The sequence below is a fragment of the Rhinatrema bivittatum genome, chromosome 9 (genome assembly GCF_901001135.1).
Source record: "Rhinatrema bivittatum chromosome 9, aRhiBiv1.1, whole genome shotgun sequence".
Taxonomy (NCBI): domain Eukaryota; kingdom Metazoa; phylum Chordata; class Amphibia; order Gymnophiona; family Rhinatrematidae; genus Rhinatrema; species Rhinatrema bivittatum.
In genome coordinates this window covers 121,569,411-121,583,536 of record NC_042623.1, presented here as the reverse complement: position 1 = coordinate 121,583,536, position 14,126 = coordinate 121,569,411, and the positions used below count along the sequence as shown (strand labels likewise).

Genomic DNA, 14,126 nt, shown 5'->3' with positions numbered 1-14,126 from the left:
AAACACGGAAGGATTTGGCACCTGCTTTTCTTGTGGGCAAAAGTTTGTTGCCAAACAATGCACATAGATTTGAAAATCAAATCCAGACACATCTGCTCCTTGCCCTCAGGAATGTCTCTCAATCCTGCTAAAGTACACATACAGTGAAAGCCTACCTATACTATTAGCTGGGCAAAGGAGGCAACATTCACACAAGCCAATTTCCCCAAGGTAAAAGTCTTAGGAAATTTCCCACCCTATAATAAAATACTGTGATTCTATTTAAGTCACAACAGATATTAGAAGTCCTGACAACTTATATATTAGAAGCCTAATTATCATTGGAGCTAAACACATGCTTCTAAGAGCACTACATAATGGTGCTTTGTAAAACACACTAGCCAGTTTAAACCAGAGAATTATCATATCATTCTTCTACCTTCTCAGAAGTATAGATGACACATTTTGGCATTCTGCATTCTGTTTTATGTATTCTGGGTTTTAACCTGACATTTGGTTACCCAAAGCCACCTTTCTTGTATCCAAGACAAAAAAGTTTGAACACCCAAAATGGACATTCCAAGATTAGGAATGCCTTCTGGATATCTGGAATTCAGATTAAGTGCTATGTCCTCCTCTTCTCTAAAGACTGTAGAGGTTTTTCATCTTTGTGAAGGTTGTAGGGGTTTTGGGTCATATACTAGTGGTATATGCTGTCTGGTATGGTGCTACTGTTTGGCCTGTCTGTGGCCTTGGTTTTATTGTTGTAGTGTTTATATGATGCATTATTTCTTTTGCCTCATAATATTTTACTATAAATCACTTTGGTCTTACAATAGAATTGCAATTAATGGAACTATATAAAATAAACTGATTTTAATACTGACGTAAAAAACTTTGCTGATGAATAAAAACACATCACTAATTGTAATGCAATTTCTCCCTATATAATTTGCTAATTTTATGTCAGTCATGCTCAAAAAAGCATATTTGGGCTTCCTTTTCAGGCTATTTAACAATCAATTTCATTTCACTAGGGTACTGTTTAATTATCCCATCTAAAATTGTCCTTTAGGAATTGAAATTAAAGAAGAAATACAATGAGTTTTACCTTCTATGTAATTCCCACAAATGTGCACATTTAGGTGTGTAAACCATACTTCTGAATTATCTGGCATATCTGCAGGTAAAAGTACACCACCTGTGACAAGTATGTGTGTCATATCCGTGGTGGAGCAAAGGGTTGAGACCGCAGGGCAGAGAGAGAAGTCAGGGTGTGGATCTATGTATGCATATACCATTTTACCCCTGTCATTTGTGAAAGGTTCTTGCACTATAGAAATAGCATACTCTTACATATAGCAGTTTAATTGAGAATATGCAAAACATTTAAGCATAAACCAATGAGGATTCTGTAACCATGACCAGAATCTGCCTATACTTTTCAGAATATTCACATGTATTTCAACTAAACCAGTTGTACTTTAATCAAATGTTAAAGAAGCCCAGTAATTTTATAACCAAACTAATTTAAATAAAGGGCCAACAAAGTAGCTATAGGTGATAACTTTTTTATTGGACTAATTCAATTCATCTATGACTAGCTTTGAAAAGCTATGCTCCCTTCAGGTCAGTGAACTAAACAGCAACCACAGTACTTTGCACATAACCAAACTTGAATGGTATTTGTTATAACGAAAATGTGCAATATACAAAAGAGCTCGATTCAGGAGGTGAAAAGAAAACTTCAGCTAGATATTCTATGCCAATCTTTCTGGTTCAAAATGTGTTTCTCACTTCAAATGACTAATCTAAATTTTGTAAAAGTAACACCACTGTCCAAGAACATTACAGTCTCATCACTTGCTACCCGGCCTCTCTCAGACCTCTCTCCCTGCCCACAAATATTTATATATCCTGTTACCTAATAAAGTAGCAATAGAACAATTTTAGATATTTATCTAAAAGAATTAATTTCAGCTATTAGCTTAGCTTTAGAAGTGCAAAGACAGCAGCTAGTGAAATATGCTCGCATTTCCAGCTAGTTAGTGCAGCAGACTCTTTAATCGGCAAATTACGATAGTATTCAGCAGTAGTAACCTATTGTCTGCTACTGTCTCCTCGTTTAATGATGCCTCATGCGGGATCTAATTCAGAAATAAACCCAACCTGCAGGTACCATTATACATACAAAAGAAAGAAAAGATCGATTTACCTTTCACCTGACTTTCATATTCCGCTATAATTTCTTTGTCCTTTTTAAACCGGCTAGGAGCCGACATTTCCAGTTTATTTGAGAATGAAAGAGTTTTATAAACCCAAAGTCAGTCGATTTCCAAGTGGAGGTGATACTAGGGCTGAGGGGTGCAATTCAAAAGCAGCAGCAAAGAGCTGCAGGCAGAGGCGGCATCCTCCCAAAACTAAACACCCCAGAATAACGCCAATGACCTCCCGGGCTTTGCTCCTACTCTCCAGGCACGGATCGATCGCGGGCACGCAGTCACGTTGTTTCAAACCCCATTGTTCCCGGCAGCGAAAGGCTGCGAGTCAGTAGTGGGGGCCAGGAAATTTTCCTGCTCTCTCTTCCCAGGAAAGAGAAGGCACTTGCCGCCGCTGCTCTGAAATAGAATCGGGGGGAGGCCGGGAAACAGCAGGCAAGCAGCTCTCAGTCTGTCAGATCGCAGTCCCCGTGCAGCTGCTGTTTCTCTTTTTTCTCTTCTTCTGTCCAAGGAGCCGTCAAATCATCTGTCCCTGGCCCAAGGACAGCGCTGCTTCCTTTCCTCCAGGTAACGCAGCTAACCCGCTCCCTTCACGCCTCTCTCAAACACTAATCACAGCAAACCACTGCATCAACACTCCCGCGATCAACAGCCCGCAACCCCCCGGCTCCTGCTACACAGCCCCACCCCTCCCACCGCCCTGCTATGCAGGGGCTCCACCAGCGCACACTGACAGCTCATCCCACCAATCGCCAGCGCTCTCCACATTCCAGCCCTCCATATGCTGTCCAATAGAAAGGCATCACGGCAGAGCTAAAAGCGTGGCTGCTCGTCTCTTAGTAACGGGGTGCCCAGCTGCCCAGAGGGTCAGGTTCGGGTTGCGAACGGCTTTGTGATGTGGTTTGAAGGGTCGGCAGCAGCGCAGCCATCACATTGTACAGATCTGCTGAGAGAGCAGGGGCTTCTGCACGGTGTACCATATTTATTATTTATTTATAGACATTTGATATTCCGCATTTTACCACGGGTTGGCTCAAGGTGGACAATACATTTAGTAAACAATGACCATTTTAAGTTATAGACTAAATTTACTGCAGGCTTCTGATAGTTTGTAAAGCAGTAGGATTCAGATATGTGGGCCATGGCCCTGATCAAGTCATAGAAAATGGCCTAGAGCAGTGATTCCCAAACCTGTCCTGGAGGGCCCTCAGCCAGTCTGGCTTTCAAGATATCCACAATGAATATGCATGAGATAAATTTGCATGCACTAGTGGAACAGAGGTTTCACTGGGCAGGTATGGGTTAACACAGGGGTATGCAAACAGGTGGGGGGGAGAGGGCTGCAAACGAGCTTTCAGAGGGCCCCCAGCAGCAATGATTGACAAAAAAAAAGGATGGGGCAGGAAGTGCCCATCTCCACTGTCTGGGGCCTAGTGCAGTGGTGTACCACGGGGGAGGGGCTGATGGTCCATGCAGCTGCCAGTAAACTCCATTTCCCTGGTGGCCGAAAATCAGGGATAGAGGCCCTGCGGGTGCCAGTGAACCTCATCCCACCAGTGACTGAGCTGAGGTGTGCCCTTCCTGTCTATGCAGGCCCTGCTGTATTAAAACTTGCAAGAGTTGCATCTTCTCTATGCTGATCTGGTGATGGGATGCTAGCCCCACACATTTTTTATACCACGGGGCCTGCACAGATGAGGCAGCAGACAGGGCTTCAGTGCCAGTAGCAGCAATGAGTGATTGTCTCTTTCCCTACAGCCGTGCGGCAATGGTGACAACGGCAGCAGAGGAGTGAGAAAGGCTGCTAGAAAAACAGAAAAATGTGGCTATGTATGTAGAATGAAGCAGCTCTGCACAGGACGAAAAGGAGAGGCTGCCCATTCTGGCTCTCCCTTTTCTACTCCCTTCCCTCCCGCTGAGCCCTGCCTACCTTGCCTTACCCGCCCCATTGTGCTCTGCTCCCTAACGGAGTCGCAGGGCTCCCAATCAGCTCGATACAGTAAAGTGGGGCCGCGGTTACCCTGCTCCTAACCCCCTTTCTACTCACTTTCCGGCCGCGTTAGCCCTTCCTGCGATACACTATCCCCTTTAACCCATTCTTACCGCCTCTTTAAATCCCCGGGTAGCCCCTTCCGCACGGGGCATGTATATCAGATGTAAACGATCAAATTAAGCTATTCCCTAGCGTCCAGTACCCACGCCCCGACTATCACTATTTTACCCTGCCGTCTTGCCGCGCGTTTAACCTGCTAACTTACCGCCCTACCCTTACCCCTGCGTTAGAGGCAGGGGTAAGGGTAGGCGGCAAACTTTCCCCCAAAAGAAACTGAAAATCCCCTCCTCCCGAAGCGGCACGACATGTGGCAACTTACCTTTTGTTGCTTTTCAGCCCCTTCCCTTCTCTGCCGCCCTCCGGAGGGGGCAGCCGGCGGCGAAAGCAGCTCGCAGCGGTCCCCCCCGCGCAAGTCCCGGTTCTCCTGGCTCGGCAACAGCTAGGGCTCCATCGGCCCATCGATTTGGGCGCTCCAGCCTAACCTCTGCCCAGCTCCCAGACTTTGCCAAAGATGGCACCCAACTTGCCTCCCCTCCCCTTACAGCGTCCATAACATTTATCTAGCACGAGTCTGGAAACCCACCTTACTAGCCCTCCCCCCTTACACAGCACCTAGAAATCTGCCCAGTGTACCCCAAATCTAACAATTCTCACTGTCCCCATTATCCAAAGTACGCCGAACACTACCATCACCTGCGATTCAACCTCCATCATCTAAACGTACTTCAGACCCGCAGTTCATTTCCTCACCTACACATACCCTCCAAACGGGCGTGCTTTCATTGGCCGGAGTGCCCGTCAATTTGGGCGCTCCGGCCAATGAAAGCGCATAGACGGGCGAGCGTGACGCACGCCGTGACATCACGCGCGCCCGTCTATGTGCTTTCATTGGCCGGTGCGCCCAAATTGACGGGCACTCCGGCCAATGAAAGCACGCCCGTTTGGAGGGTATGTGTAGGGGAGGAAATGAACTGCGGGTCTGAAGTACTAGATGATGGAGGTTGAATCGCAGGTGATGGTAGTGTTCGGCGTACTTTGGATAATGGGGACAGTGAGAATTGTTAGATTGGGGTACACTGGGCAGATTTCTAGGTGCTGTGTAGAGGGGGGGAGGGCTAGTAAGGTGGGTTTCCAGACTCGTGCTAGATACATTTTATGGACGCTGTAAGGGGAGGGGAGGCAAGTTGGGTGCCATCTTTTGGCAAAGTCTGGGAGCTGGGCAGAGGTTAGGCTGGAGTGCCCAAATCGATGGGCCGATGGAGCCCTAGCTGTTGCCGAGCCAGGAGAACCGGGACCTGCGCGGGGGGGGACCGCTGCGAGCCGCTTTCGCCGCCGGCTGCCCCCTCCGTAGGGCGGCAGAGAAGGGAAGGGGCTGAAAAGCAACAAAAGGTAAGTTGCCACATGTCGAGCTGCTTCGGGAGGAGGGGATTTTCGGTTTTCATGGGTTAAAGTTGGGATCCACTTCCTGGTGCCTGTCATTTCAAATGTCAGGTACCAGCGCACCCAGGATACTGTATAGGCGCTGTATTACGCGCTTATACAGTAAAATGGGTTGCACGGGCCCTAACGCTTCGCAGACACGGCTTGCATTTGCAAGCAATTTAAATAGAGTATCGAGCGGTATGTGATCAGAACAATGCGTTGGGGCAAACCGAGGGTGCGCCGGGCACTGCCGCACTCTTTGTAACGCGGCCTTACTGTATCGATCTAATGTGGGGCAGTGTAAAGGCTTGCGTTGGCCTCCCCCCCCCTCCCCCTTCCAACATATGGCGCAATTGCAATGACTTCATTCGAAAAGCAGATTTTATTGGTTGGATAAAATTGGCCGCAGCCCATAAGCATTGAATAAACGGCAATTAGCAAGCATAACTATAACATCATTGTAACTATACACAACTGCATAACTGATCATAACAAAGTTCGTGACTAGCGATGGCCTCCCCACGCTTCTAAAAGTTGAAGGTATGAAAATCAGTTGGAGGCGGGTGCACACCCTTGGCCGTATAAGCCGCAGAGTTGTCCTTTGACCCCTGGCCGTTGAAGCCATAGCGTCCGTCGACCCGACCGTGGAAGTCGGAACGTTTGTTCTAATCGCCTCGCCTCAGCATCTCTTGCTTCTTCCCTCTCGGCCGTTGAAGCATTGAGAGACTGCGCCGGCTCTGCTAGGCCGCTTGCCCAGTCCGAACCGCCTGTTGGACTCTCCTAAATGCAGGGGGGGGGGGGGTTGTTGCTTGTGCCAGTCACCATGCCAAGGTTCCCCGGTAGCGGAACTGCTTACCGGGGACCCCCCACCCAACCGGGCTGCGGCCAACAGGTGTACAACTGCTTGAATACTATCTTGTAGGTCGGAGTTGAAAATATCCCAACCTATGTCCGATAGATGTACCCCGTCGTGCCAAAACATCCCTGGGCTTCGTCTATCAATTCATGCGTCACAGACAAACCGTCAATGGTACTCATGAATTTAACCATCCATCTGTTGATCTTTTTCCTGGCATTTTCCACCGCTGCATGAGATCTTTCCCCCCTCCAAACTCTGTGAGGGGTGATGCAGGACCATACAATCACCGACTGCGGGAACATGTTATGCAATACCAGGAGGTCTTTTTGAATTTTTTGTGTGAGGGCTACGCTCTTGGTCCGAGGCATATCATTGCCACCCAGGTGTATGACTAGGGCTGTAGGCGTAACTGGATTGATATTGCGCAGTTCCAAAACAGTCGGTAATAGCTGGTCCCATACCATCCCTGAAATTCCTCTCCAAATCAATGCCATTCACTGCTTTGCCATCCCTAGATACTCCCCTGTTGGGCACTGCTGGGCCCGCTTATGTGCCCAACGCACATAAGAGTGCCCGATGATCCATGCGAATGACAGCCTCCCACAATGGTCTGCGCATAAGCAAAAGAAAAAGATGTGAAGCGGTGGATGTACAATGATCATGGCTGCCCCTTAACCGCAAAGTAACCCGGTAGCCTCACATATGATCTAAACCTCCCTGACCCCCATCTGCCAATGGCCATGACTTCACTGTCTTGCAGACCCAGGCCGGCTGCTGCTGTCACCGCTCCTATGCGGAAGGAGTGCGACGAGTAGCCCACCGTACTCATACCCAGGGATGTTAATGCCAAATGCAATACCCGAGCAAACTGGTATCTAGTCAGAGGTAACCCAGACAAATACACCAACAGAGGGCCTCCGCATGTTGAACGCCGAATCTGCAAGTATGATCTCGTGCAGTGAACAGGGCACGTGGTCTCCCCCTGCCATTCGTGGAGGGTGATATATGCTCCCGCTCCCAGCTGGTCTGTTTTGGACCTAGGGACGCGCTGGATCAATTTTTTCCCTTCCAGCTTTGTATCCTCCCATTGCAGGCATGCTGTCGAAGGTCCGTGCTTAGCATGAGCTGCCAGCTCACTAACTCTCAGGGCTGCATAAAAAGCCAGGGAGAATGCACATTTGAATAAAAGCGATTCCGCTTCATTGCTACAAACGTCTGCCAGGCATTTGAGTATGTTCCTGAGGATCTGGATGGTAATGGATTTTCTGCCGTCCCTTCCCGGGGGGCTCTCCCTGGCCCAACCCAACATGGCTCTTTTAATAGGAAATAATGCGGAGCAACTGGGAAACCCCTGAAGCCTAGAGAAAAAGGAAATGCCAGCTAGGCGATTTGATACCGCTGTCCTGGACTTTCCTTGTCTCTTGCAATGCATTACAAATGCCAGCAACGTGGAAACAGGCAATGGCCACTCTACTTCTTCGAGGGATTCCTTCCCCAGGAATCTCAGTATCTCCTGAAGCGCCAGGAGATAGCTCTTACGAATGTTCACAGACAAAGACCCCAGGATCATGTTCCAAAGTTCGGGGGGCCAAGTAGCCACACCGCCTCGGGTATGCGAGTCGGGGAACAGTCTGCCATCGGCGCTAGTCTGTGGAATGTCGAGAACTGTAAGCGGGAGAGAGTCAACAATGTTATTTATTCTACCTGGGACGTGGACTGCTCTAAATATGATATTGAAACACAAGCACGTTAGCACCAAATGCCGGATGAGGGCATTTGATTCAAAAGTGCGTGCAGACAGAGCATTAATGACTTGCACCACAGCCATGTTATCGGATCTGAAAATTATGTGAGATCCTACAAGGGACTCCCCCCAGATGACAAGGGCAACCACAATTGGGAATAATTCAAGGAAGGTTAGATCTTTGGTGACTTTGTGCTGGTGCCACGATTGCGGCCACCGCGCGGCGCACCAAGCTCCCTGGAAATAAATCCCGAAACCAACACCTCCTGCCGCATCTGTGAATAATTCTAGCTCACTGTTATGCCTTGGGGGTCCTGCCAAAAAGCTACGCCGTTAAATTCTGTTAGAAAGGTCTCCCACACCAGCAGGTCACTCTTAATTGCCCTGGAGACCCTTATACGGTGGTGTTTTTTCCGAACCCCCGCTGTAGCGAGTGATAACCTGCGTAAAAAGGCCCTGCCCATAGGAATTACTCTTGACGCAAAGGTAAGCAATCCGATCAATGACTGGAACTGCCTCAAGGTGGCTTTCCTGAGGCTGTGCATCTCCAAGATTGTCTCCCTGAGTTTAAAGATTTTCTCAGTAGGTAACCTAGACTGCTGGGCCTGGGCATCCAGTTCGATACCGAGGAAGGTAATTGTGGTAGCTGGACCTTCTGTTTTTTCTTGAGCTAAGGGGATGCCAAAATGCCTGGCCACCTCTTGAGCGATGGCCAGTAGGTTATGGTAGTCTGCGCTGTCCCTCCCTACCAATAGGAAATCATCAAGGTAGTGTACTATTTGCTTTCTCTCCGACTGCTGTTCGATTACCCAATGCAAGAAGGAACTAAACAATTCGAACAATGCACAGGAAATTGAACAGCCCATTGGAATGCAGCAGTCAAAATAATACTGCCCTTGAATTGAAAACCCAGAAGGTGGAAGGAGTCTGGGTGCACCGGCAGAAGGCGGAATGCTGACTCTATGTCCACCTTAGCCATGTGCACGCAGGGCCCTGCATCTTTGATCAGCTGGATTGCAGAGTCGAAGGAGGAGTATGACACCGCACACAAATGGGGGTCGATTTGGTCGTTAACTGAATTACCCGGCGGGAAAGACAGGTTGTGTACGAGTGGGAAATGGCCTGGCTCTTTCTTGGGTACCATGCCCAGAGGAGATATTACTAGATTTGGAAAAGGTGGATAAGGGAACGGGCTCGCTATCCTACCTAGCACCAATTCCGCTTGAACTTTATCCGCCTTCTCCTCATGCATCGCCAGTGATCGTGCATTGCTCGGGGGGCAGTCTAACGCTAAAGGGGGTATAGATTGAATAGGGATTCGGAAGCCATACAGGAAACCAGCATAAATTTGCTCCGCTTCGGTTTGGTAGGGATAGCGATCCAGCCACGGGCGCATTGCTTCAACACGGACCGGGGTTGGGGCTCGCAAAATCAGGCGAGCGTCCCACCTGCTGCTGAGGAAACTGCCTTTGATCCCTGGAGGTATGGCACTGAGCGGCTGGGTGGGAGCCAAAACCGCATGTGGAGCAAGTGTGCCTGATTTTGCAATTTTTCCATGTGCAGTGGCCAGCATTGAACTGCCTGCATGTGTCCCACCTCCCCGAACCTTGAAAGGAAAATCTATCCCTTTGATATAGGCCCCTCTCCCTCAGATGACTGTATGATGTACCCGCTCTCTCCGCCCATGAGGACTTCTGTAGGGTCATCTCATCTAGCCAAAGGTCAATCAACCTGTGTTGCCAAGAGACGGCGGGGTTATGGGCCATGCTTTTCCTAAAACGAATGTCATAATTAAACCAGGCCCACCCTCCCCTCCTTTGGGCTGTCAAGATGGTGTCCATGTATCTTATGAGAAAGGGAGCATGTGCAGGCTCATGTTCCTCAATCACGGGCATAAAAATATGGAAAGCCCTGATCCAATTTTGGATGTTCTTGGCAACTTTTGGCCTCTTATCTTTCGCCTCAGCGGATCCCCCTTTTTCGGGTTCCACTTCCATATCCGTAACAAGGAGTGAAAATATGTCAATGTACTCCCTCTTCAATATTTTGTCTTTTATTGTGTCTGGCACACTGTGAGCTAAGGACGTAACCCCACATAAAACCTCATTCCCCAACTGCTGTGTTGGAATTTGCACCGCCGAATTAGCAGTGTGTAAAAGAGGATTTACATCTACAGGCGGCAAAGTAAGTTGAACTGGGGCTGGCAGAGTGTTGGCTGGTAAGTGCGTCACCGGAATAGCGGGTGAGGCTGGCATACCTTGAGTGGCCAGCATACTCTGTAGCCTCCCTGATTCAGTAACCGTTTGCCCATTGATCTCTGGCACGGTTACCGGATTAGCACCCCAGACAACAGCAGCCGAATTGCCTTGGCTCACATTCCTCTTTCTTTTAAGAGAATGGAATAGAGAGCAAAGCGACTTGGCTAACACTCTCTCAGTATCACTGCAATCTGATGACGATAAAGGGTCGCAAGTCTGGGGCTTACTTCGTCCCAAGTCACGTGAAGTGGTCCCAGTGCTAGCAGCCATAGAAGCTGTAGCCTCAGTGCTAGCAGCCGTAGAAGCTGTAGCCAGTGAGCCGAGGGCAGTACCAGAACCTGATGTCGGCCCCATCGCCACCATGGGGCCCGGCCGCAATCGTTTTCAGGCCCGCCGGGCGCTTTCTCTTTCCGACTAATGCCCCTGCTTGCTGTGGTCTGGTGCTCCTCTTGCGAGAAGCTGCCGACGAACTCCTTGGAATAAAGGAGATCAATGTGGAATCTTGCTGTGGCTCGTCGCTTGGTGGGCGCTCCTGAGACGGAGAGGGAAACTCTGACATGCGCTGCCTAAGCCAATCTGTGCCATGGGTGGCAGCATGCTCCTTAACCTCCAACAGCAACAGGTCTAAGTCACTTATAGCTGTAACTGCAGGAATGGGTGTTGCTGCTGTTACATTGGGAGGAGTTGTAGCGGAGTGTGATGATAGATTGGAAGTACCCATTATTTGCTTCTGACGTTTTCCCTTCCTTACGGTCTTCCTGCTAGGCCTTGAATTTTGGGGCCGGCTTGGAACTTCAATCGGCCCCACTGCTGACCCGTCTGCCTCAAGGGGGGGCTGATGCTGCGTCGCGGACTCAGCTGCGGTCGATGACCACTGGCTCGCTGTCGCCATTCTGTACTGGTAAATACTGTATTACAAAGTCACAATTAATTGATCAGCAGACTTTAATAATTTACTTGTCTTAATTTTTAATTTTTTTTTTTATACACCACCAGGCTCTCAGTTGGGATTATCTCGGCACCGGCGTCAAAATATGCTCGTGGCGATCCTAAATATGGCTGCTGCCATGTGCTGACCTCCCAAAATGGCTGCTGCCATGTGCTCACCCCACTGCCATGTGCTGACCCCCAAAATGGCCACTGCCATGTGCTGACCCCTGCCATGTGCTACTTTAAGATGGCTGCTGGCATGCCCTTACAATAAGAACTATAAACCATGCTAAGATGTAAGCTGACCTTTTATTAATATTTTAATTTACTTTGTATAGAGCTGCATCGCGCAGCCTAAATCATCATATCTATCAAGCTGAGGGTCCTGTACCCCTTATAATTCAGTATAAACGTGCACATGGGACAGCTGTCCCTTTAAATAATAACTGAATACTAAATATCACCTTTAGGATTAATATAAAAAACATCCTGTTAACCTGGCTGAGCACTCAGATGCCGTACCGCTGTCCCATAGACATAGCCTCAGAATTCCCAACTACGGGGATGCTGGCTACTTTTTAATTGGTCAGATTACTTAGGTATAACAAAGCACCTCCACAGGTTGCTGAGGTAGCATGGCAGACATGAAGCCTGCCCACTTCCTAGCAATTTAGAGAGCGAGGGGTAAAGCAATACATAGAAAACGTCAATTTTAAAGTAAAGCAAGCCAACAAGACCAGTGCTCTAACCACTGAGCTACCAAGCCTGCTACTGCCAGCCATGTGCTCTAACCACCTATGCATTCACCATGTGCAGACCCCTTCAATGGCATTTCTTAAAAGGCTACAAGTGAATGATAACCAGCCCTGCACTCGCTGCCCTTTCAATAAATACAGCAACCAGTAATGCAGAGCAAGCATTGTGCTGAAAGCCAGCCATGAGCTCATAAATATATATATATAATAACAGGTAAAGTGTGGCCATGTGCCCATGGCGTTTCACTAAATATATAATAGTTAAAATATATATAACCAGCCATGTGCTAAGGCATTTCCTTAAATAAAATAACATTCCAGGCAGAAAGCAGCCATGCAATCAAAGCCTTTTCATTAAATAAAGTACTGGTAATGCAGAGCCAGCTCAATGCAAAAGGGGGGAGGGGGGGTGAGCATACCTTCCAGACCTTAGCAGCACAAAATTACCATTAATATTCTCAACATTTTGCCTATAAGCCGCAAAATTTTTGTACTTTACCCAATGATGTAATCAAAGAAATCGTTCCTGCTCCTTTAGCTAATCTCTTACAGCACAGCCGTGCTGGAGGCAAAGTGAAAGTAAAAGCAAAACTGTTACAGCACAGCCGTGCTGAGAAATCAGCCTGTTACAGCACAGCCGTGCTGAGAGAGGAGCCACCCCGGCCGGGCTCGGCAGCGCTGGAGCACGAGGAACCAGGAAGCAAAACTGATATAGCACAGCCGTGCAAGGAGGTAAAGTTGCTTAATCCTAGAGGGGATCTGAAATGAAGCAGCTCTGCACAGGACGAAAAGAAGGGGCTGCCTGTGCTGGCTCTCCCTTTTCTACTCCCTTCCCTCCCGCTGAGCCCTGCCTACCTTGCCTTACCCGCCCCATTGTGCCCTGCTCACTAACGGAGTTGCAGGGCTCCTTATACATACAAAAGAAAGAAAAGATCGATTTACCTTTCACCTGACTTTCATATTCCGCTATAATTTCTTTGTCCTTTTTAAACCGGCTAGGAGCCGACATTTTCCAGTTTATTTGAGAATGAAAGAGTTTTTTAAACCCAAAGTCAGTCGATTTCCAAGTGGAGGTGATACTAGGGCTGAGGGGTGCAATTCAAAAGCAGCAGCAAAGAGCTGCAGGCAGAGGCGGCATCCTCCCAAAACTAAACACCCCAGAATAACGCCAATGACCTCCCGGGCTTTGCTCCTACTCTCCAGGCACGGCTCGCTTGCGGGCACGCAGTCACGTTGTTTCAAACCCCATTGTTCCCGGCAGCGAAAGGCTGCGAGTCAGTAGTGGGGGCCAGGAGATTTTCCTGCTCTCTCTTCCCAGGAAAGAGAAGGCACTTGCCGCCGCTGCTCTGAAATAGAATCGGGGGGAGGCCGGGAAACAGCAGGCAAGCAGCTCTCAGTCTGTCAGATCGCAGTCCCCGTGCAGCTGCTGTTTCTCTTTTTTCTCTTCTTCTGTCCAAGGAGCCGTCAAATCATCTGTCCCTGGCCCTTTCCTCCAGGTAACGCAGCTAACCCGCTCCCTTCACGCCTCTCTCAAACACTAATCACAGCAAACCACTGCATCAACACTCCCGCGATCAAAAGCCCACAACCCCCGGCTCCTGCTACACTGCCCCACCCCTCCCACCACCCTGCTATGCAGGGGTTCCACCAGCGCACACTGACGGCTCATCCCACCAATCGCGAGCGCTCTCCACATTCCAGCCCTCCATATGCTGTCCAATAGAAAGGCATCACGGCAGGGCTAAAAGCGTGGCTGCTCGTCTCTTAGTAACGGGGTGCCCAGCTGCCCAGAGGGTCAGGTTCGGGTTGCGAACGGCTTTGTGATGTGGTTTGAAGGGTCGGCAGCAGCGCAGCCATCACATTGTACAGATCTGCTGAGAAAGAGCAGGGGCTTCTGCGCGGTGGAC

At 49.0% G+C, this 14,126-nt stretch overlaps 2 protein-coding genes across 6 annotated transcripts in view; both read right to left on the bottom strand.

The window, feature by feature from the left end:
• SRGAP1 (SLIT-ROBO Rho GTPase activating protein 1) overlaps positions 1-13,735 on the bottom strand; it is a 483,812-nt gene extending 470,077 nt beyond the window's left edge. For 4 of the 5 annotated variants that reach the window (XM_029615375.1, XM_029615378.1, XM_029615377.1 and 1 more), the window contains exon 1: positions 2,195-2,849. In XM_029615375.1, coding sequence (XP_029471235.1) covers positions 2,195-2,261 — 67 coding nt within the window. In that variant the 5' untranslated portion in view covers positions 2,262-2,849. Of the gene's footprint in view, positions 1-2,194; positions 2,850-13,161 lie in introns of those variants that run through there. The other variant, XM_029615376.1, reaches the window with a different exon arrangement.
• Positions 6,676-12,757, bottom strand: LOC115098637. Its single transcript, XM_029615380.1, has 2 exons — positions 12,719-12,757; positions 6,676-11,442 (listed from the first exon to the last, which is right to left on the bottom strand). Exon 2 carries the CDS (start codon positions 10,895-10,897, stop codon positions 9,677-9,679), a length of 1,221 nt encoding a protein of 406 aa, XP_029471240.1. The 5' UTR covers positions 10,898-11,442; positions 12,719-12,757; the 3' UTR covers positions 6,676-9,676.
• Positions 13,736-14,126: the final 391 nt, after the last annotated feature.